This window comes from Manacus vitellinus, unplaced genomic scaffold (assembly GCF_001715985.3).
Source record: "Manacus vitellinus isolate BGI_N305 unplaced genomic scaffold, ASM171598v3 scaffold_23_pilon, whole genome shotgun sequence".
NCBI lineage: Eukaryota > Metazoa > Chordata > Aves > Passeriformes > Pipridae > Manacus > Manacus vitellinus.
Window position 1 is genome coordinate 4730781 of NW_021939718.1, and position 25368 is coordinate 4756148.

At 36.1% G+C, this 25368-nt stretch overlaps 1 protein-coding gene across 2 annotated transcripts in view; it reads left to right on the forward strand.

Moving 5' to 3' along the window:
* FER (FER tyrosine kinase) overlaps window positions 1-25368 on the forward strand; it is a 150073-nt gene that overhangs the window by 88860 nt on the left and 35845 nt on the right. The window contains exons 14-17 of one of the 2 annotated variants that reach the window (XM_018072866.2): window positions 7189-7245; window positions 10262-10377; window positions 11728-11822; window positions 11936-12048. In XM_018072866.2, the coding sequence (XP_017928355.1) occupies window positions 7189-7245; window positions 10262-10377; window positions 11728-11822; window positions 11936-12021 (354 nt within the window). In that variant the 3' untranslated portion in view covers window positions 12022-12048. Of the gene's footprint in view, window positions 1-7188; window positions 7246-10261; window positions 10378-11727; window positions 11823-11935; window positions 12049-25368 lie in introns of those variants that run through there. The other variant, XM_018072865.2, reaches the window with a different exon arrangement.

The following is a 25368-nucleotide window of genomic DNA, read 5'->3' on the forward strand; positions in this document are numbered from 1 at the left end:
TAATGTTGTATGATTTCTGATTCAATGCCATCATCTGTCTTGCTTGGAGTGCAGGCAGAGCTTACTGGAACTCACGCTGAAATCTTGTCAGTTAAGGCTACAGATTTCTTCCTGTGTGGCTTTGCCTTTTCCCTGCTCTTTCCCAATCAAAAATTAGCTAATATAGAAGTTTATTTGAAATTTTGACAGATTACTTCCATTCCAGTGGTTTTAACATATTTTCTGAAGATTATGAAACCTAGTGCAAGATGAGCAGGTGTGGCTAGGAAAGGATAGGACAAAGGATCTTTGGGTTTTGTTTTGCACAAATAATAATTTGGTGGAAGCTCTAAGGTGGAACTGCAGCAGTTTGGAAGGTATTGTATGCCTATCACTCTAACTTAGAAATTATTTTTGAAGGACTGTTGGGTATATCAAGGAACAGTCTGGCAGAGAGTATACCTTAGTGTGTGGATGTTGCCAAAAGGATGAGTTAAATATTTTTCCTCACAGGGAAAAGAAACCATCTAACTGGAAAGTGGATGTTTTGAAGTTAAATCAGGATGGAACTAAGTATGTGGCTAAGTATCTTACATAGCTCAAGGAGACTGTCTTGGACATTTTTGCATACATCTGTAGTCTCCCTACCCCATCTGACATACCTCTTCCTATGTGGGTGAAAGTAAAAATGTGTTTGTGCCTGTGTGAAAATATTTTAGCCTATTTTAATCATTTGAGTGTATTTTTTTTTGTGTACACATGATATGACTCCTCTGCTTTTCCATTCTTGTCTATTTTAATCACACGAAATGTTTAAATGAAAAACTATGTTATCACACAGCTTTGTTTTCCTTTGAGTGTACAGAAGATTGTCACTAGTTTTGGAAGGCATATCTGATCCAGGGCAGATAATTTTTCTGTTTGTGTATATTTGGTTAGCGGAGTACTTAGGTTTTGGAGCTGAATTTGTAGTCCAGAGGAATTCTATGTGTTTTAAAATGTTTGAAATATCATGGTTTTGACATAAACTTGACTTTCTCTTTCCTGTGCTCTAAGATTTCACATCCTATGTCATGTTCTTCCTCAGGTTTCTTCTTTCTTCTCTATTTTTCTCTATTTCCTTTATTTTTTCTCAAATATCCTCAGCGTCTTTCTAGCTCTTTCTTGAATAAGAGAAATACTGCACATCATTCCAAAAAAAGTGGGGAAAACTGGTACTGTATATTGACTTGTATATCATTTTGTCTACTGATCTTTAAGCAAGATTGCTCGAAGAACAGCTGTGCAGTTAATATGAGGTCACTTCTGCAGTTTACACCTTGCATAATAGCTTTTTTGAATCTCAGTTCTACCCTCTTGGTTTATAGCCATTTACAATTTGATTTAGCAGAAAGGTTGAACTTCACAGTGTTTTTTTACCTAACAGTAAGAAGTCAGATAAAATAGTACTTTTTCCAAGGAGCTAAACCTGTCTGCACTATTATTCTGTTTTACAGCTCACATTGAGTTTCATCAGTGTGGCTTAATATGCAAAGCAACTTCTATAACAATTTTTACAGCTCATGAATCTTTATTCTGAAACAGTTTTAAAGAAGTTGCCAGTGAGGTTTTTCAAAACCTCTCTTGTAAAACTTACTTGTTCTTTTGAAAAATATTTTCTACCAGCTACCTTTATTTCTGTACTTAATCTGAAGGACTTGAAACACATAGTTTATGATTCATGAAATTGATATGAACATTAGGTCTACTGGCACAGGTGATGTCAAAAATATTACTTCTCTAAAAAGATCATTTCTCATTCCCCCATTGATAGGCCTATGTCCATGTACACAGCTATTATTCACTTCTTTTTTTCCTCTGGTTCATCAAGTTCTGATAAGTGATATTTGAATACCTATGTGATAAAAATTGTCTGTGACTCTGGTTTTTATAGCCGTAAAAAGAATTTTACTGTAATTATCCTTAATACCGAAAATGAAAGATTAACTTTCCATTTCAGTTGTTGTGGGAAAATAGTTCTTAGCTGCAGTAATTCATACTACTGATATTTTCTATTTAACTTGGAAGAAGGAGAGCAAATACAACTTTCCAAAGTAGTTTTCTGATGCATTTTTTTCTGCTTACAAGAAGAAACATCATGCCTGTTTATGCACTAGATTCATGTGATGTTGATAAAATCCCTCTATTTTTGGGGTTATTTTAGGGAAATGTTAAGGGTTAATGTACTCTCCTCAGAGAAAGGGTCGGGATGTTTAGCTTTTTGGTTAATGCCCCATACTGTGTCCAAATAGATTCTGAGGCTGCAAAGTCTTATGTTTTCATTTCTCTTAAAGCAACATGTTTGGTTTTCATCAATTCATTTTGGGGCTCCCTAAACCAACTGAGGTTTTTTTTAGCCTTTTTTGCTTTTGTTACATCTACTATTAAGATGAAAAACAGTGACAGAATTTGCTAGAGATACTGCCTCCTGAACTAGGAAGAGTAAAAAATGTAACAGAGCATGAGATAAGAAATAACAGTGATGATAACTTAGAAATCTTATTTATTCATACTGTCTTGGAACCTCACTGAGATTTTCTCACTCTTCCTCTTTTACAAATCTTGCTTTGGAGTTTGGGTAAGAATCTTGTTTTCGTTTGGTGGTTCTCTGAAACTGAATACAGCACAGGTGGCATTTTTCTTTTTATCCTCTTTTCTCTCTTCCATTAGAAATGGTGAGATTTTTAGAACAAAGTGTTTAAGCTGAGGCTCTTAAATTCATATCTAATTCCCAAAATGTTTGTTTTAAAAAGTTTAGTATTTAATTGCATTACTGGTCATTGTTAATTTTGAAAAGTACAATTTTAGAATTCTTAATGATTTAAATTGTTACTGAAAATTATAGAAAAATAATGCTGAGGGAATTTGAACACTTGGTTATGTTTTCCACTTTATTGAAAGCTGTTATAATTTAGCTGCAACTAATTTATAAGCCGCCTTCTTAGTTTAATAATTTGTGATTTCTTTGATGTGGTTTCTCCTAATGAAGGGAGATAGGCAGGAGGAAAACTGCACTAAGGACTTGAGCTTGTATATCTTGAAGACATTTACGGTAGTAGTGATAACATTTCAGTCTCATAGCTCAGAAAAAGAAAAATGCGGTTGCATCTTCTACAGCAACCATCTGCTGTTCATACTGGTACTCAGTGGCTTGCACACAACACAAGTGGACCTGCATTCTCATTGAAGAGAATATTGATGAACAATTGATTCCCTGCTGATTGCTCAGGGTTTGAAACTTACCATGGTCCAGGGAACCATGAAACTTAATACCATGCTAAGATTAATAGTACATATCCAGAAAAAGAATGTCCAACAGCCAAATCCTTTATTAAAAGGAAAAACCCCCTTTATATACCCTCAGGAGGCATGTGATTCGCCTGGACCCAATCACTGTAGGGTACACACTGCCCATGTGTGTCAGTGTTTTACCTGGAGACTCAGAATACATCACCCTGCATCCCTGGGATATGCCTCCTACAGGTTTTATTTCTTTAATTACTGTTTTGTGGTTTTGTGAGTTACAGTTAACTTTTGAAATAACTCTCCTCTTTGAAAATTTATATCTTTGTTGAAATCAAACAAGTTATACCGGATAGTCTGGAAAGGTAGTCAATAGCAAACTGTTTGCTTAATAAACCTTCAGTATGATGACTGTTGGGGAAAGGGCTGGTGTCCTGGCTGGTATCCTGCTGACCAGGGAGTCCCCTGTGGCTACTCAAGCCCAGGGAGCAGCCAGCCCTAACTACAGACTTGCCCTGCTACTTAGTAGTTAATGAGGAATAATAATCAGGGAACTGTAACACCATTGAACAAAGTAGGTGGGAGGATGTTGCTTCAGAAGGCAGTAATGCCTTTCCCAGCCAGGGAAGAAGGAACTCCTTTACCTGCAGTGGAAACAACTATGTACTAATAAGAGCGGTCTCAGTAAGGTTCTTGTTCATCTTTCTTTTCCCACCCAAGAATTGTCTGCCTTGAATAAATTCCTTTTTATCCTTTAGGTATCTTATCATTTCCCAGGTGTTCTTCCATAGAGAAGCTCAAAGCCATGCTTTTGCCAGTAGTTCCTCATGTCTGATAAAGGGTTATCTACCAAGCTGCGCTGAAGCTTAGTCAGAGCTGAGCCAAGTCAGTCCCTGTGCTATGGCATTCATGTAATTCAGTTTCTCCTGGGGGAAACCACAGGACAGAAATAAAGTAGAACGTGGTAAAGTTTGTGGATTTCTTAAGTAATTCCATTTGGAAATAAGGTATATCATTAAGATTACAATCAAGTATGCTCAAGTGCTAATTTTTGTAACTGAATTTGTTTAAAGTGCTTTTATATTCTGTGGACCAAAATTAACAGTAGAGAAATCTGAACAGTCACAAAGAGAGATTTATAGTAGTGTCACAAGAAGAGAGCTGCATCATAAACAGGCTCCTTCTGGGTGGAATTGTAATGGGCATCAATAGTCTCAGGAGTTCTGTCTGCTGTCATTCAGATTGGTTTGATTAGGTATGAAAATGTGGCAGATTTACTCTATTTGATTTAGAAGCAACTCTTTTGAAGTGAAAATTTCTGTGACTTGTACTGATGTGCATTAAAGTGTCTGTTGATTTATACCTACATTCAAGAATATTATGTCCCATTTTACTGTCACATTTCTTCTGTAACTTTCGGTGTCTTTCATACACGTGATTAATCTGTAGATGAATTAAGCACTTACAGGAGATCAAGAACTTTATGATCAGACATGACATTAACTTTTTTATGATATGCTAATATGTATCCATTTCTTTGTGTGCCTTATTGATTTATTATTAAGTATTGACAGCTATCTAAAATTATTGAATGATTCCATATTCAACTCAGTGCAATTCAAATAGATTTAGTGAGACAACATATTTGAAATAGAAAGTCTTATCCTTGTTACTGTCCACCTTACCGTGCTGTTCATATTATAGTTTATTAACGAAAGGCAATTATCTGAACCACTTACATTTTTTTTGAACCAGTATTTAAATGAATATCTAACACATTGCAAATTAGAAAATTTGGTTTCTTTTTTGTTTCTTTTTTAATGCCAGAATTGTACACTGGTATGATGTAGATGACAGTGTCTCTTCTCTTAGATTTTTTTCTTACTATCTGCTGAAGAAACTGGTTGGGTGCAGTTTAACAGGGGTTATATTAAACACAGCTGATCAAACTTTGAATAATTCTTTGATTGTGAAAAATCTGGCAGAACTATGATAATGTAATGCATGGGTTAAAATGGTAAAATGAATGGCTGAAGGTTTTCCTAAAAACTACAGATAGTGATTAATGTACTGATACACTGATAACAAATCCTTCAACAGATCATTTGATTCCAGTTTATGGTGCCATTTTCATTGATTAGTCCTCTGAAGGATCATCATTGGATTTTTTTTCTTCATAAACAAGCTTTTGAAATGCCACATTGTCAATATATTCAAAAAATTGTTCACAGAACTACTGAATCCTTGAAAGTTAAACAGTAAAAAAATCCATCAAATTTTAATTCTATAAATTTTTGCCTTTTAATGTACTTATTTCAATGCTAAAAGACATTATGTTAATACCTCCAAGTAGTAATTTTTGTGATTTGGGGGTTTTTTTACAGCTTTCTTTGCAAATTGTTTTCTTCAGTTTGAGTTTCATTGTTAAAGGAAAATGTGCAGTTTGATGGTACTTCCTATCTGTTTGTAGGATAACAGCTTCTGAATGAGACATCCAGTCAGCAAAAAATATCTATTACGAGGAGGAGATGAAGAAAATATGTTTCATATGATGTTTGATCAGTGAGGCGGTAGTTTTAATTGATAATCTTTGTTTATAGGAGAAAAATAAATTGGTGGATATTGAGAAATTCCTCTCAAGTATTCCCGCACAAGGATAAGGAATGGTAAAGGTTGGATCCCATCATACAGCATGGTGAAGTGGTACAGGAATTCACGTGATGAGGCTAAGAGGTTTTCCGTGCTGGAAGTTTGGGTGAATAGAGGCATTTAGGGAGTTGCTAGAATGTAAACTGTGAACAGCTCACAAGAGCAATGGTCTGTGTGATTTTGTGACATTGTGCTTAAGAAAAAAAGCATTGAAATTGCAATAGCGATGATCCTCACCCATCTTTTAATTTGCTGAATTCATGTTCATCAAAAAATGTGGAGTATTGTAATTCCCTAGGTGCACTGTGCAGCATAATTCTTCTATGCGCCTTTTGTTTTTTTAGTTACCCAGAAAATCTCTGAGTTACTTGCTGAATATTTTATTTGATGGAAAAAGAGTGAGACATAAATTAATACAAGCCTCCACCTTCCTGAGGAGTTGACAGCAGACTTCACTGGTTGTGTAGACCGGAGGAAGTAATGCTGATTCACAGTGCTGCCCTTGAGGAGTGTTTGTTAAAAGATACCAATCCCCCCTCAAAGGGAAGTAGAATTTTCACAGTTAAAAAAAAAGAAAACAAACAAAACACCTTCCTTTAAGATGATCTCAAGCTTTATGTTATAGAATCACAGAATCAACTCAAGGCGGGAGGAGACCTTCAAAATCATCTTAGGTCCAACCATCAACCCAGCACCACCATTATCACTAAACCATATCCCCAAGGGCCACATCCAGACAGTACTTTAACTGGCATTTGTTGTCTTTTCAAGTAGTTGCCTGTAATGTTTCAAACCAGCAGCAAAGATACAAGAGATGCAAATATATGTCTTGCTTATAAGTGGAAAAATTACTTCATTTTCATATACACTGAGGAGGGAAATGTGAGAATTATTTTGATTTAACATTAAGTTGTTTCGTATACCAAAATGAAGTTTTCTTATCTTATTTTCACTTGGGGAATTGTTAAAAACTGGATACTAGATGCCAATTTCCAGAGCTAGTGTGAAAATTTGCAGAGTGCTTATCTGCATACATACTGTCATGTTATAGGCTTAATTTCTAATAAAAATTTGCTATATGGTATAACTCACTATTTTATAGCAAGTTTTCTGAACTCTTGAATTATAAAGGCTTAGCTTTAAAACTTCTTGGCATGCTTGTGACTGAGTGGTCTGAATATAATAACTTCTTCAGCTCCATTTCTGCTGAGAGAAGTAGAAGAAAATGTATCTTACATATTTGCACGGATTAAAAATTCTTTCCTCTTCTTTTCATAGGATAAGAAATGGGTTCTCAATCATGAAGATGTCACACTGGGGGAATTACTGGGCAAAGTAAGTAATAAAGTGAGCTAAATAACATTTGAATAAGTGTACAGTAATCATTAGGCTATTCCTGTATACCTTATCTTTTAAATTACTGTAGTATGTGATTTTTATATCAGTTCTTTACCTTAATACACAAGACAGCCTTGTGCTTTAAACAAATGTAAATCACACTTCCTAGTAAATGTTATAATGCGTGTGCGGAAAGTATTTAACCACCATACATATTTTTCCTTTCTGGAAGGGTTTTAAGCTAACTAGATTTCTGTAAAGCATGAAGTGGCTGTTTTACTTTCTATAGTCTTACAAAAATGTTGTTGCAAAATATAAATAAAACCATGTTAAGAAACAGGTAAATGTGTATTTATGTATAAGATTTCATACAATGACATGGCTAAATCATTATTTCTTAAAACGAATGGTTGTTTCTTATGTATGATTGCTTTCATTCCTTCACTGATGAATGTTAGGTAACTTCACAATCTTATTGAAATTAATTCTTATATAGTGTAGTTTATAAATTTGTACTTTTGAAATTCTGCTTAGGAGCTCTAAGTCTTTAAAATTAGTTAAGGTCTTCACCTACATTTTTGGCATCTTTGCATCTGTGAAGACCATTGTGAGTACCACTCTGGACACAATGTTCCAAAAGATTTCCCAAAGACTGAAAACTAAGATTAAATGAGAAGGAGACAAATAAAAGCAGTAGTTGCCTTCTTACTGTGATGCACACTAAGGGAATTGATGAGAAGTTCAAGAAATGGGGGAATTAAATACTCTCAGAAAATTCTGTTATCCAGGATAGAATCTCTGGCAGAGTAAGATGACAAAAAGTATTATCTACTGAAAGAGAGAACTGTGTCTGCATAAAATGCAGGTACTGTGACAGCTTCACATTCTTAAACAGAATAGTATCATCGGAGAAAAATAAAGATGTTTCAGGTATAAAAAAAACTTTTCCTTGCTACAAAAATAAATTTGAATTAGCATAGATGAGTAAAGACAATTATTTTACTAAATGAATTTACATATGTATTGCATGTTTTTGGCACAAAGCATTTTTAACATTCAATAAAGACAACTCAATACTTGGAAGTGATTATGGAAGGATATGTTCTTTAAAAACTTTCTTGGAACATGGTATAAATCTGTTATGCATCCATCTCTAAAAAGATGTAGTCAAACTGAAAAAGATAAGAGTGACAGGATCATCAGCATTCATATGACAAAATGTTAAGTAAACTACAGCCATTCACCATGGAAGTGAGAAATTTGAGAGTCTATAAAACCTTGAGTGGTCTGGAAAAGATGAGGAAGAAATCATGAAAGTTTAGTGTGTAAGAGGTACGAACTTCAGAAAAGACAAAGATTTTCCTTTACCTCATGAGTGAATGGCCAGTTTATTTACTCAGTAATTTTTCTACAATACCTCACAAAATGAAAGTTGCATAACAGGAACATGAAAATCATATCTATATATAAAATAAGAATTCGATATTTTAAATAAAGAAATAAGTATTTTCAAGGCTTACGTAGTGCTTTGGGTGGATTCAGATTTCACTGTTTAATACATCTGACCAGAAGGACAGAGGAAAAGTGTGTTGGGAGCGACTCAGCTTCTTACCTTTGGGGACCTCATGCCATTTCAGATGTGAGGTAGTGTACTGGCCTTTGGCAATGCTGTTTTAGAAGGGCTGTCATATATCCTATACCTTGCTTGCCAGCTACATCCTCCTTGTTCTAGGGTATAGAAAGTAATACTGGGAAATGTGTTTAGCCCTACGTTTCTTCCTTTGTTACTAGAACCACATTACTGTTTTCCATCAGAGTTTGTTTTTCCCTTTTCTGTCATCTTTGACAATGCTGTATTCAGCTGCATGATGTATGAAATCTTCATAACTCAGGAAAGAAAGGAAAACAATTCTAGCTTCTAGCAGTTTTGCTTTTTTTTTTTTTTTTTTTAAAGTGACATGCAGCGCCAGATACCAGGCCACCGAAGTGTAATTCATGCGGAAATTAATCAGACATAGGTTGTACTTATTCTTTGGGAAATGTAAAACTTAACTAGAAGTATGAGATCTTTAGTTTTCTTTTTGTTTTTTTCACTTGGTTTTTTTCATCCGTACTACTGTTTTGTTTTATACCCCACAATTTCCTTCTTCCTTCAATGTGTGTTGTAACTAATTTTCCTTTTATTTTTATTTAAGTAAAAAATACGTCTGATGGAGTTCATGGTCTTTATTATTTCAGTTTTCTTCTGTGAGAGCTAAAAAAAAATAAACTACTTGCCCTGGGGGTATGTTGTTGACTACCTAAATAGCCTGATTATTAGAGGAACTGCTTTCTAAAGTCTTGTCCAAATAGTATGTAAGGAGTATGTAAGCCTTACATACATGCCTTTATAGAGCAGTGCTGACCTTAGGTTTTAAAGAAATTCTGGATCACCAAACTTTTTGGAGGAAGACAAGACAATACATTTTGTAGTGGGCTTAATTTATGGTCAAGATTAATATTCAGTGTTTTCATTCTTCTTATTTTGTGGGGTTTTTTTCTTATATATGTGAGAATGTTAATGTTACTTTCATGTGTTTTGTCCTAGTGTTCTGGATAATTTTCGGTCTTGTACAGACTGCAAGTTAAAAACTATTCACAAAATACAATAGTGAGAAAACGAAGGTGTGCAAGAGTAAGAATACGAAAAAAAAGTACAACTATCACTGTCAGTAGAGTTTAAAAGTTACTAAGATATTTTATGAAAAAAATTGTAATTACTTGATTAATGGGGTTTTTTCCCTTCTTTCGAGCAAAGTCAAACTACAACTCATACACTGTGTCCGTATAACAGATGTACTATATCATGTGAACTGCTGTTGTTAGGGGCAGATACTGGAAGAAAACCTGATTTGACTCCATAAACACGTTTCAAAGTTCTGTACTAATTACATTATATGTCTGCATTATTTTTTTCTAGAGATTTTTGAAGATTTTGTTTACTTAGAATGATTTTTTCCCCTCTTGATTTCAGGGTAATTTTGGTGAAGTGTATAAAGGAACATTAAAGGATAAAACTCCTGTTGCTGTGAAAACTTGCAAAGAAGATCTTCCTCAGGAACTGAAAATAAAATTTCTGTCAGAAGCCAGGTAAATTCTCTAAATTTACTTGAAATATGTACTTGTGATGGGGTTTTTTTTCAATGGATTTTATTACTAAATGGACTTACAAAATGTGACCGTCAAGAAAATTCAAAGCAGTAGTCAAACTTTTTTCTTCCTTTCTCTCCCTCAGTACATTCCACAACTGTCACCCTGGTAACTAAACATAGGCATTTTTATTGTGTAAATGCTGTAGCATCTGCATGTGCTGAACCTGTATCTTTGGCAAAGCAAGCTGTGCCTATAAAGCAGAATTTTGCTGTTGTAAGTGCTTTCATTTAGAATGTGCCATGAGGATTGGGATAAGACTGGAAGATGCTGTTAATCATCATCAGGGTAGAGGGGTGTCTTGAGATAATTTCATCATTTTTAAATTAACTTTCTTCCTCTTGCTATGAAGCTTCAAATGTTTTAATTTTTACTCACAGGCTAGTATGATCAATATGGGAAAGTAAAAGACACTAACTACATTTATAAAATTAAGATCAGCCACCCTATCTGTTGAATCATTTTAAAAAGCTTGTAACTTGGCAACTGCAGAGACGTTTCATTTGTTAAGCAGCTTGATGCTACTGGGAAAAATGGTCTGAAAGGAAAAAAAAAGTGTTATTTTTCACTAAATATGTATGTACCAGGTATGTTAGTATTTTACTCTTGATCCTAGTAAAAAAGGGAAAAAGAGTAGATGCTTTGAGTCAGCAAATATCAGAAGGAACATTTATGTTACAAGATCTCTGTAGAATTCTTTCTTGCTCTTCATTTCACTTATAAATCATAGCATGCTGTTTTAGGCTGCAAATGTTCTTATTAAAGCATTGTCTAAGAAGATGTACATGTTTTCATTTAGTTCTCAAAATTAAAATTGCAGACTTTATAGTCTTCTAAAACTTACTGTATTAATTAATCTCCCAAAGTAAAATTGGAATGAGTGTGCTTTTGAAAAGTGCAGCAGGGAAGTATAGAGACATGCTGTGCATATCTTTTTGATGTAGCTCTACACCTGCTCCACCACAGAAATGCTGTTTAATTACAAGGATTCTTGAGAAACTCCATACCTGTCAGGTTGTTTTTCAGTTATATAGATAAACATTATGTAGACAAATGTAAAATTACAATAAGAATAATATAGTGCTCAGTTTTGATGTATTAGTGAATCAGCATGCCCTCCATTTCAAACAGTGATGATTAATCTATTACATTGATTTTTTTCCTTTATGATAACAATAATGACATATTCCATTAAAATAACATTAAGGGTTTAAAATATTTTCCTGTAATATTTAATTAGTTTGTACGATAAAGTTTATTAATATAATTAACTTACTCTATGTTTTGCAGAATACTCAAACAATATGATCATCCTAATATTGTAAAACTTATAGGAGTTTGCACACAACGACAACCTATTTATATCGTTATGGAGCTTGTTCCAGGTAATTTTTTTCTCCTTTTTTTGCAGCATATTTTCATAAGTATTGTTTCTATAATGCAAAATGTATTTTTTTCTATTTGTCTTTTTCTGCATTCTTGTGACTGACCTCGAAAGTCACCTGTGTTGCAAAATCTTTGGAAACACTGGGTTCTATTAGATTGGAGAGGAGTGAGCTCCACAAATCTATTGTTTTACTGTAGCCTTTCAAGACAACAGAAGCTTCATTTTTCCTGTGACAAGATATTAAATGCTATTTCCTTTAACAGTATAATTAGGTAGTGAAAGTCAAGATGTGTTTAAAGGAACTTCATATCTGCCTGAGTGTATCAGGTTTGGTTTTTTTCTTTACCAGAATGTACTGTTTAGTTTATGAGTTCCTCTTGATTTATTTTTGGCATCTGGAGTTCATTTTATTTGTCAATGGCTGGAGAGAATTTTAGATTGTTGGGATGATGACAGATTTCAGGCAATTATACCTCTTTGTTGATTTTCTCAGCAGCTGGAAAATGTGTTTGTTTGCTAGCCGCTAGTACTGCTTAATATGCAACACTGTATTTGCTTTATATATCACTGGGTTTGTCTTCAAAACTATACAGTAAGAAGGCTTTAAGAACCATTTTATTCATAATGCTTAAATTGTTAATAATTCTTGAATGCTGGCCTTAGTACAAGAGCACTGATGAAATATTTGACCTCGTGGAGTTTTCTGCCTTTATTCAATTAGATTATATTAGATTATTATATTTGTATGAGTGAATAACTTCATTAAAATGAAGACTAAAAGCAGTGTCCTCAGTTTTGAGGAGTACTTTGGTAATCAGCTTCTCCAAATATCTCTGAAGGTAAAAGTAAATCCTGATCTTTTAATACCTTTATCATTCTGGTTCAGGTTTTTCAGAACAAGGAGTTGAAACAATGCAATTGAGGAGGAATTAGTGAGAACTACTCTCTGATTCTTATGCCTGTTTTGCAGTCCAAGTCTGTTCAAACATTCTTGAGTTGTCTGACTCTGAATTTGTGAGAAAATTCTTGCAAAGAAGATTTTTGCCTTGTTTTGAAGGTTCTGTTAATCCTCTGTCTTCTCTGCCTGTATGCCCCCATAAAGACTGTACAACATCCAAGCCATCACACTTTCCCATGGGCTCTTGGGAGCACACTGTGAGAGGGACCAAATCAGCAGGAATCTGTAGGGATGCCAACCCTAAAGAAATTGACAGAGGAAAGACAAATTACTTAGATCAGTTCAGAGAAGCAGCGATTCTGATGTTACTGTTTTTCTGTTTTCTAATGACAGGTTTGGATGAGATTACAAAAAAATGATAGTTTATAGTGCCCTGACTTGGTATTTAAATCTGCCCCTTAAAGAACAGAATAGTGGTAAACTTGCCTTGCACTCAACACTTACCTTTCTCAGTATCTTCATTGTCTATGTTTAAATTTGTTTGTGCTTGAAGGTGTTTAGGCAGTTTAACTCTACATTCTGTTTAATAACTAAAAATGTCATGTTTTAGCTTAGAATTGTATTCTGTGAGTGTATGGCTCAGAAGGCAGGTAATTAATAAATGTCTAACAGTTTTTTCTCTGAGGAAAAAATTAGAAGCATCTCCATAAAACTAGGGATTTCTCCTGGTTTTTTTCTGAGTTCTGTTTAATGTTTTCAATTTTTCTGCTGTTTTTATATCCCAAATAAATGTAGGCTGTATACTTGCTGTGTCTTTTGAGACTGCAGTGATGTGGTTCCATAGCAGCTAATTCTGCTTTACATTCCAGATTCTGATTTCATTTCAGAGTCTTAATTTATTCAGATATTAAAAATATTTTTGAAACTTACACTTTGTGTAGAGAGGTGCTACTTTGTTAGTGATTCTGTCATAAACTGTCTCTGCAGAGAAATCGTTTTTCTTTGTTGCAAGTGTAAATGGGATTAAAAACTACATAGGTGGATAAAGTCATTCAATGAAAACAAGAGAGAAAGGTTGGAGATGCATTTTAAGCATTTATCTGTCCATTGAGGTGCGCAAAAATAGTCCAGATGTTGCCAACAAATAACACAGAAATAAAGAAAGTTGACAAAGACAATGACAAAGACAATTATCCTTTGGAGGTAGACCCCTTTTCTTGTGCGGGGAGGGGATAAGTGATGTGTGTCCTAGAGTAAGAATCACATTGATAAAGAAATGTCAAGATGGGTGATGTAGCAAGGTTTAACTGAAATAATAAATAATGTAGCAGAGCATACTGTGGAATCATAGTCAAAGTGAAAGCATAGCTGAAAAATTATATATGTTAGTGAAAAAGAACCATCATTTACTTACTATTCACTTGCTGTTAATCATGCTGATCCACTATCTGTGTCCACCCAGTGTCAATCCACCAAAGATTACTCCAGTACAGAAAGACAGACTTGGTTATCCTTTTCACAGTCCACGACCTGTCAAGAAATGAGAAAAATATCTAATATATTATATGTATTTTATAAATTCTCTTTCAAGGGATGACATGTAGAAAAATACATCCCATCTCCCTGGCATTGGCTAGGTTGTTGGGGACCAGGTCTCTTCTCTCCTTGGTCTTGTCCTACACGTCTTTCTGCAGGTTCCTCTACAAGTGGGAAGGAACGTCCTGTAAGCAGAATGTGGCGTCTTTTTCTAGGGTTGGATAACTCTAGACCTCCTCATTTCTCAGTCAACATCTAATAAAAAAAGCCAGTCCTTCAAATTGAGAAAGGAGAAGCCCTGAAAAGACAGAACTTGGGCATTTTTTGTATTTGTAACCATATTTTTATGATGGTCCCATTGATGATGACATGAACTTAGGATGCTTTTTCCACTAGATTGAAAACACAGGAATAAGAGAAGCTGCAGAAGTCTTATATCAAGTTAAGAGAGTCCAGTAAACTGGTAAAAGACAATTTGTTCTGAGGACTCAAAGTTCATAACAACTATTTAAACAAAGATGTATTTTACAGTTGTCTAATAAAATATGTCCCATGAGCATCACAAGATAGGACTCTTTCTTACATTTTAAAGAATGTGTATTGGGAAACATGCATTTTGATATGGGAAAAAGCTATTGGAATATTTTTTAAAGGGCTGAGTTCTCCTGTTTCTGGGTTAAGCAGTTGGTACTGTTGCCCAAGTAAAGTGTGTAATAAATAGTTTTTTGAATACAGAAAAGCATTTTCTGTCAACTGTTTTTTATTCTTTGTGACACACATACTACAAATAATAATCTCAGTAAGTTGTGATGACTACCTACTAATAAGTAACCCTCAATCAGTATTCCAAAGAGCATTATTTGGAAGGTATGTACTTCTGTTTTGTGCAGTGCCCAGTTTAATTATTATACAATTTAGATTTATTATTGCTTTCTAAAAGCTATTCTTCTAATTGATTAAAAAAATAAACTAAAATATTAATTGTCATTTATGAACAGAAGCTAAAATGCATGTAGGATCAATTTCCTTCATGTGCATGGGGAAAGTTACATATATACAAGAAATGTGAGGTTAAAACAGCGATCCAGGAATTTGCAATGAGAATTACTGAAAAATAATTTTTTTAAAATCCTAAACAAATTGTCTTCCCTTTCCTCCCCTTTCCTTTCCAAAATGGCCAAGATAGTAATTGAAATCGAGTCAACAAACCCTTACTATTTTTCTTATAAAAGTGTTATATATTTTTAAATTGATACCTATACAAATCTGATTTGCAGGCTTAAGCTATGATAGCTACCTGCTGTGAAAAAGCAATTTAGCCAAGGAGATGGTTTTAAAATGTTGATTTGTGATTGTGTAATGAATAAATTTGCAATAACCTTTAAAGCACTCTTGTAAATAATAAATTTTATTCTTTTTACCCTAATGACATTGAAATATTAACTAAAATTAACTAAATATTAACTGCCCAGATCCTTATAAGAGCCTCTCACCTACCATGTAACAAAAAATAACCTGAATTTTATAGTGCCATAATTTTTTCCCCCATTAAATTTTTAGTGGAATAAGAACGGAGAAAACAATTCTGAAATTATCTTTGTATTAAAGCATTTTGTTAAGAGAGAACTTTAACATATTAGAGTTTTCCTCTTCTTGTATGTTACTTACTTTCTCTATGAACTTTGATGTGAGTCTTTCCTGTAGACTGCAATTCTTGACAGACTGCTCCACAAGGTGCAGTCCTTCAGGGACTGATTGTCTCAGTGTGGGTCCCCCATGGGGCCAAAGGTCCTGTCAGGAGCCTACTCCAGTGCAGGCTTCCCACAGGGCCACAACCTCCTTTAGACATCCAGCTGCCTCACCGTGGGCTGCTCCACAGGCTGCAGGGGAATCTCTACTCTGGCTTTTGGAGCACCTCTTCCTTCTCCTCTGACCTTCGTATCTGCAGGGCTGTTCGTCTCACATATTCTCACTCATCTCTTCTCTGACCGTGTCATGATTTGAGAAAACCTTCCCTTCTGGAGCTGGAAGATGGGTAGCTGCAGGGGTGGTGTTTTTGGTGCTGAGCCAATTATAGCTTGGTATGCCCCTGTGGAAATGACATATTCACATACACACCAGAAAAGAAGCAGTTGGAATTAGGGAAGCCATGAGGTGAGAGAGATAGCAGAGGGGCTGGTGGGCCTCCTCGTGGGGGCCGGGCTGCAGGGAGCCTATTGTGGTGTTAAAACTGGACTGGGTGCTGTGGCCAAGGGCTGGGGGGGTTTCACCCCCCGCTGCCAGCAAGAGGCAGCAACATGGGGCTTGAGTGGCCAGCCAGTGGCTGGAACCAGGCCCCCGGCGGGCAGGCACAGCACTGGAGCCAAGCCAGCGCAGGCCAAGGGGTGGTCTGCAGTGGGTCAGGCCAATAGCCATGACCCTGGAGAAGCAGCGGCAGCACGCAGCCACGGAGTAGCCCGGGACGGGCTAGGGCACACAGCCATGATGCTGAAGTGACGGCAGCACGCAAAATGCAGAGCGGACCTGGATTGGTCCAGACGGTACCAGCGTCCAGCTGAGACAGAGCAGACGGAGAGAGGTCTACTGGAGCGTTCTTGGGGTAGGGACTTGAACCAAAACCCCCAGAACCCTTTGACCCAGGAAAGGCGGGGTGGCCTCAGACTTAGAGGACCTCCGGAAACTCCTGTGGAAGGAAATCTTCATGGAGCAGGAGATAAAGACTTTGAGCTTTAACTCTCTGTACTTCGTGGTGAAGACCATGGTGATAATGAGCTGTTTCCCTTGAAGCCCGTGGGCAAGCCCTTGATAGCATAACCGAGTGGCCAGAAGTGGGGGCAGATCCCCACACCCTACAGAGGAGAGAAGAAGAGAAGAATTTTCCAACTACTATGAATTAGAGCTGTGGCCCTGAAAGTGAAAGGACTACTTCTTCTCCTGGACTTTATGAGGGGAGGGAGGGGTAGTCTGTGTAAATACATTGTTTTATCACAGGAAGATTAGTTAAGATTGTTGTATATATATTACTATATAGTTTTTATTCTGTTTACATTAAACGTTGATGTAATTCCTCCATGCTCAGTTTGTGCCTTGGGTGAATTTGTGGGGGGTTTGAAAACTGGCTTTTGGGTCAAACCACCTCAGGCTGCAATTGCTTCTGCACAATAACTTTTTTCCTTCTTAAGTACGTTCTCACAGAGGAGTTACTACTGTTACTGATGGGCTTGGCCTTGGCCAGCGGTGGGTCCACCCTGGAGCTACCTGGCATCTGCTCTGTCAGATGTCTGGCAGCTTCACATAGAAGCCACCCATGTAGTGCCCCCAGCACGAAAACCTTACCATGCAAACCCAATACAGATTCTCAAATTTTTGTATCTCACCCAAGATTTTTATAACTTTCGAAACTTCTGCTTAGAAAAATTAGTCTGTTGTAACTTTTTAGTATTATGAAGAACTCTAATAATCATATAGGTTGCTGTAAGTTATTTTCTTTGTAATACTCTTGCTTTCTTTTTACTACTTAATAATGGAATGTCACCCAAGATGGTTTCATAAGGTTTGTTGCAAAGGTGATATCAGATGGAGTTTTTTTTCTGATATCTTTGGATATAAAAGTATGGATAGTGCATTATTTCATAACTTAGTACAGTAACTTTTCAATAATCTTTTGTAATACACTTTAAGTATGCAGTTTATCCTAAGAAAGACAGCAGAAGTTAAAATGAGAATTGCTAATGAATTTTGGGAAGAGAAATCCCGAGATTTGCAAAATGCTTGGTTTTAGTATGGCACCACGAGTTTGTGTTGTCTTACGGACTTGACTAATCTGACTGAAAAGTAATGTGGGATTCCAGTCTTAAGGTTGTTCAGTGAATTGCTGCCACTGGAATTTACTAATGTAGATAAGCCTTTGTAAGGGATGGCTTCCAAAATGAGGAACAGCAGAACTTTGTGTAAGGTATGGTTTATAGTACTGTGTGAGAAACCATGTAACTTTTCTGTAATGCCAACTCAGTCTGAAAAACTGAGCATTTTACTCATATTTTCTGTGTTAATTCATTAATTTTTCTTTGTTCTGTGTCTGTTTTCCCAGTGGGGTTTCTGTACTTTATCTTGCATTGTTGACCTTAAAACTGAAGAAAGAGAAATAATGATGAGGAGCTGCTTTGGTATTCAGAACAGCAAAAGAACTATTTGCCATTGTCTCTTAAGGCCATGCAGGGCATAAGGAGATTTCATAACAGCTCATTTTTAGCAAATTTAGTTGGTGATCAGAAAGACTGCCTGGAATACTGCCAGAGTCCAGACTGACAACCTGAGACAAATGGATGCTGAATTTTTTTTTTGGGGGGGGGGTGAAGGTTACCAGGAAAATGCTGAAGGGCTTGACATAGCGTGCTTCCTGTTCTTTTTAAAGTGAACTCAGCATCTTTTCATGGAAAAAGACAGAAAAAGAAAAAACCCTTCTCCTTTACCTTTTCTCACTATTATCTTCCTGGTCCCAACTTCTCTCTTAGTGATCATGGATCACAAACTGGGTTTTAATTCACTGAGGCACTCATAGTCACTTAAATCCATTTTCACTTGCTCATAATTTATCCTGGAGTCTCCCATGTAATCAAAAAGAAACTACAGGAATCCCTTTAAAATTTTGAATGGTTTTTTATCTTCCTTTGGGGGGAAGTCAAAAAAGTCAAAATCAAATGTAATCTGTAAAATGCAAAAAACAATCCTAAGCCACAAAATTCTTTCTTCTCCTTCTTTATATTCATTTAAATATACTTGAATTTTAACTTGTCCTGAGAGGATAATTTAATTTAGAGGTAGGAGCTTGGCATGTTCCTGAAATGTGTGCTCTAGAATAGGGCATTTTGAAGATAGATGTGGAATACTCTGTGTGCTGGTTTAAAAGTTAACCAGCAGGGGAAATGAACTCAACTCAAAAGAGAGATTATAAGTCAGAATAACAATTTAATAAAATAATACAGTAAGTACGATTATACAGACAAACAATTGGTCTTAACCCACAAAACCCAAATGTATAACTCAGCACCCTGGGGCATGAACAAAGTGGTGTTCCTTGAGTCCAAAGTAAAGGGAGAGGGGAAAAAAACCTGCTGGTGGGAGAGCTGTTGCAGTCTGGTCAAGAGTGGTGATTGCACTCCAGTTGAGGGTGGTGGTTTCAGTCTGGTTGAGAGCGATGAGCTGCAGTCTTCCTCTGGATCCCACGAGTGGTAAAAAGGTTCCAAAACTCCAAGTTTAGATATTCTCCATTTCAGGCAGGAATGCTCAGTCCTTCCCTCAGAGCGAGGAATTCCATAAAAGGGTGTGAGGACAGGAACATCTTCCTATCTCGCAGGCCTCTTAACACCCAGTTTATAGCCTGAGGAGTCAGGCTGCTCTGGGCAGAGGGTGTAAATGCTCTATTGATAACAGTTTCTAGGAAATGGCATGGAAGGCTATAGAATACACCCATCCAGTGATGAATTGGTCACAGCTGTTCTAACTAGGACACTGTGGTGCAGTTACTACTTAATGCAACTGTTTCAACAGTTTATCTTGTAGAATCTTCCTTGGTGCCTCTGTCCCTCCAGCAAAGAGTCTACAGGGGCAGTCAAGATAAGCACCATCGTTATGCCTGCACCAACTCTCTTTGGAAGGATTTATTTAATTGAGAGTCAGTGCAAACATCTTTATATATACCATTGCTTGATTCAAGGTAGTAGAAGGAAGCTTGAAGTCACACATTTTGTGACTTGCTCCTTTTAGCTGTTGGCGTGTTTAATCATAAGTTGATAGCCTATTTTCTGTTTCCGGTTTCTATATATACAAACATTTATTAACCATTAATAGTTAAAATTATAACCCTAGAAATATTTTGAATGCATTTTTGTTTTGTTATGTAAGGCATTTAAAAATTAAGCAATTCAAGAATCCGTATTGTCTGTTGAGTTTTAATTTAGCTTCCTCTAGCATATATATTATGCTAATATAATATGTCGTGAATCTGTTATGTATTCTTATATTATGAAAACTAGATCTTATTTCTGTACTGGATCCTTACCTCACTCATACAGTTCGAATCAGTTTTCCAGGAGTTGTTTCTTGTCTCCCAATCCATTCTGGGCCTGTAGACTGTATTTAGTCTGTTCTGTCAGTGATATGCTCTGGGTGTGATTCCCTGCCCTCAGTGGGCAGTTATGGAAATTTTTCATTCTAATACTAAATGCATTGTAGACGTTTTCCTGGAGTACTAATGTGCATTCCTGATGCCACCACAGAATTCGTACTTGATGGTTGCAAAAAAGGCAGCTCGGTATTTAACTGGACGGTTAGTATGTGTTCCTTTTATTTAGACTCATGCTGACATGCATGGATGTTTTGAACTCTGGCAGCTGGAGACAGGTAAAACTGTGCTTGTACATATAAACAGCTGTGGAAATATCCAGTAGTCTAATACTACATGAGGGTTGCTGGAATTAGATTTCAACTATGTTCAGCTTATATGTAGACATATGTATCTGGCTTCCAAGGTGGAGTTCAGCAAGGTCATAACTTCCTACTTTGCTTCCATATAAGGTAACCTGTTCAGATTTGTTCTGAATCATTTGGGATGCAAATTGCCTGTGCTGTTGATGCAGAAACAAATCAGAGGTGACAGGTTTTATTAACTCAGGTGCAGCACTGCTTGATGTCAACTGCACTGGCTCACAGGCACATTCAGAAAGAGCATAGCCATTTCTGTAGTGCCTGTAACCATTTTTGTGGAGTCACCATCCCTGAAGTGTTCATAAAATGAGTAAACCTGTCACTTTGCGATGTGGCTTAGTGGGTGTGGTGCTTTTCAGTCAAAGGTCTTTCCCAACCGTAGGAACGACGTATGGTTCTTAACCAAGCTCTGGGGTTACTTCTATAGCCTGTTCATGCTGTCCTACCTGCAGCTGACTTTGATCTGGCCTGGGTTACTCACTCTGTGTCTTCTGAAAAGTGACTGCACTGCTACTTTCTGTATGGTTTTTACTTCCACAGGGCATGCTAGGTCAGAAGCATTTGCAAATAAAGCCCAGTGTTCTGCCTGACCTATCAGGCTCTCCTTTTGGCCTTCGCTGGAAAAGAGGGCTACATGGCATAAATTGTAGAAATACCTACAGATCCATTGTAGCTGGCGCTGAGGTAGAGCTGGTACAACTTACTAAATCTTAACTGATTTTTATAGAATTGCTCTTTTCTGTATGTAGTAATACTTTAGGATATAGCACCAAGTCACAGCTGACTTTTTGTATTTCTTCTGTGGTATGCACTGAAGCCAGCAAGCCCACTTAGAAATGAAGTCTCAGTTGAGACTGAGATATGTGGAATTTATTTATTGATATGATTTACTATATGCATATTATCTGAGCTTTTTTTGCTAAATGAATTATCATCTTGAGTAAAGAAGAGCAGATGCCAGGACCAGCTGAAATACATGTACATTGGCTTACCTGAACCTAAGATTAGCCCTCCTGACTCGGAAGTGTTGCTGATTTCATACACAGGCTTGGAATGCTGATTGATGCTGAAAAAAATCTGAACTTCTGGTTTCACATTGTGTGATTCAACTGCTGCATTTTCTACTTTGATGTGGTTTTTTTTTTTATTTCCTCTGTTTCTGGAGGCAGTGAGATCTCTATAGAGATAATGTGGGGTTTTTTCCTGATTGCTTCTTTCTCGCCCTTAAAACTTTACTGAAGTTTTGCATAGCTATATCATGCATCCTTAGTAGCTGTCTTTTCTCAACAGATTTCAGATCACTGTCCTATCTTGTAGTCAGATCCTGAATCTTTACTGCATGCTGTCAAAAATCAATATAGAAAAAAAAAATTCAGTCAAATTCTGGTCAAATTCTGCTTAGAGATAACATGCAGTGATCGCAACTGTCTGGCTTTGTTTTCCATTCATTTCTTCTTTTTTCTTCTGGTCAAATAAGTTATTTTCTCATTATTGCCTGTTGGTAAAGCCACCTTCTGTCTACTCTACAGTTTCTCTTCGCACAGACTCCTGTCTGCTTCTCTAGTTTTTTTCTCTCTCTTACTTTATCCTCTTGAACTCAGCTAAGCATCCAGCTTCCATTTTTCTATGTGTCTTTGCAAGTTGCTGTGCTTCTGCCTCCCTCTACCATCTTCTCTCTTGTTGGGCGCATCAGGAGCCAAACATCCTGTTATGGATTCCTTCTCTCCATGTGTCCAACCTCACCCTCTTCTCACTGGCCCTCTTGCAGTACACGCACATATGAATACATGCAGACCCCATTTATTCCTCCTTTCCCTTGTTCTTAGTCCCGTATATTCACATGGGTCTCTGCCTCCCTATTCACTGCATGGATTCCAACTGCAAGAATATTAAGAGGAGGAACAGTCAGATTCCTTTATTGGGGTGTAGGTGGTGGTAATTAAAAGTTCCTTTCAGCTCAGAGCTTCTCTGATGAAACAAAACCAAAGGTCTGCTCTACAGTCTTCTTTTATTGTAACATTTCAGTCTAGAGTTTGATTTTTATATCTTCAAATGTTTCAGGCATTGATATTATTACTTTCTATCAATATTGTACCAAAAAAATCAGCAAGTGGATGAAACTAACAACCAAACAAAAAATTAGTGAAGTGTTTCGGTAGCTGCAAAAACCTCTACATGCATCTTATTTCTTTTTATTTGTTGGTATTCACATTATTATTTAAGTAATTGTAGCTATTTAGTGTCTTAGAATTTAAAAAAAATGCTCATTGTTTTTCTTTACATTGAAAAACCTCTGTTCTTTATATACATTCTTTTTCACATCAGCTATCGTGACTCTCTAATCTGGAATCCTTTTCAAGGCTTTTGATTATTGATTTTTAAGCATAGTACAGTTATAGGAATTAATGGTTGAAGAATTGGAAGACCATCTGGGGAAAGATGATTTTCCTTTTAGTTAGTTTCTGAAGTAGGTTTCATGTACCCACTCATACTCCTGTATCCTTAGAGCCACAGAAGAGTTCAGGTAGTCTGGGTAGCATTATTTTGGCAGCACAGAAGACAAGGCATGCAAGTTATTGATGTCTCACTGTGATTTCTGGCTTCTTTTTGAGACATGATGAGAGACTCAGTTTTGGACAATTATTTATGCCACTTGGGACATTGGCTTCACTCTACAGCTTTTTTTGATCCACCTGAAATCTAAAGCAATACTGCTGACAATTGTCAATATTTTCCTTATTTTGATTATAGGTCTATAGCCTGTCATCCTGTAAAAAGGAAGTGAAATAGCACATATAATGTGTTCTAACCTTCTTTTCATCTTCATTTTATTATAGTGCAGTTATTTTGTGCTAGAGTCCTCTCCACTGTGGTCTCATCACAGATTGTCTGCTAAAAAGTCATCCACAACAGAGTTCTGGTGCAAGCTGCATTTTCTCTGTGTGTGCTTGTTTGTTGCTGCTGCTCATGTCCTTGTGTCTTGATGCACACCATTCTTTTAACTCTTTTTTTTTCTTACTTCATCTTTTGTTTTCACATACACGCATTTCAACTCAGACTTGATTACTACCATTGTTAATATTACAATGGCACAGTTTACATTATTGTAACATCTTTTTTTTGCTTTGCTTAACAGGAAAAATGAAGTTTTAAATGATTTCACAACAGTACTCTGTAGGCAGTTGAAAAACCTTGGGTCTATTTATAGTTTCTGCTGTTACATATGTAAAATAAAGGAATTAAAAAAAAAAGTGGAAGAATTGCATTGCTCACAAATGATCCATTAACTGAAAAGTTAAGGCACGGTATTTTAAAGAAAATGAGTGCTTCAGCATTTCTAAACCCTTGCAATTATTTGTCAAATAGCTGCTTACTTTCTTAAAAAACTGTCTTCTAGAATTTGTTTGTTTACATGCATGTTTACTATTTTAAATTTTTAATTTTAAGTAGCTATGTACAACATGAAATTTATGCTGTAAAATGCAGCCATCGCTAGGAGTTGATGATATGTGTTATTTTCACACACTCAGAATTTCTGTGCATATTGGGAAATAGTCCCCATTCACAGCAAAATACATGAAGGTCTCTTTTCAGAAATCCATTTATAACAGGCTGCTCTTACGGAGTTCGTGCTTATGAACTACATTTTTTCATCTCCTTAGTAAAATAATTCTGTTGTATTAGACAGGCAGTCAGTTTCTGCTTGGTGATAATATTTAGAATGGTCTAATTTTCTTTTTTTGTAGTTTGTAGAGTTGTTGGAGCACACCTCATTTCCTGGTAGTCTTGTGGGTCATTAACTGGATTAACAGGTAGCTGTGCAGAATGCAATGGAAAATTCCACATACAAAAGAAAACATTGCATACTAGTTTTGTATCATTTCTTTCATAGTCTAATTGGTCTATTTATTTCATTGTTATCAACAGCTGTTATACTGGAAAAAGTGCTCTGATGCTATGTGCTGCAAATAGTGAATTAGGGCTTTTTATATGTAAACTTATTTTAAGAAGCACATAAACATATTATGTAGCCACAGTTCTACACTGAAGAGTTTGTAGTGAAATCCTCTTAATTCAGCTTTGAAAGTATTCATGTGTATACTTTGCTATGAAGACGAATAGCTGGAACATTGACCACAGTAAAATTCAGAATTTACTTAACAGTAATTCTGTTATGTAAAGAACAGATGCTTGAGGATAATCAGATTTAGCCTAACATGATATATCTCATACAGAATGAGATGAATATCACTTGACTCTTTTATTTTGTTTGCAACTAACAGCACTTTCGAATTAATATTGAACAGAATATTTAAAAGACATTTTTCTAATCTCTATGCAAGAACAGATACAAGAAAATAAAACAGCTACTGAAAACTCTGAGAGAGATTAAAATAGTTTTATTAAAACTAGTTTTTGGTGATAGGCATCAAGTACACTGTATACAGCTCAAAGTATACTCTGCACGTTTTGCGTAAAACTCTAGAATTTGATGCAGTGCATTGCCACACAGGAAAATTAGCAAGTCTAAATGACTTCCTGATTGTATTGGATTGCATTGGAAAGGTACAGGCTTGAGCTCTGTGAGTTTGACATATTCTGATGTAAGGATCTGAGAAGCTTT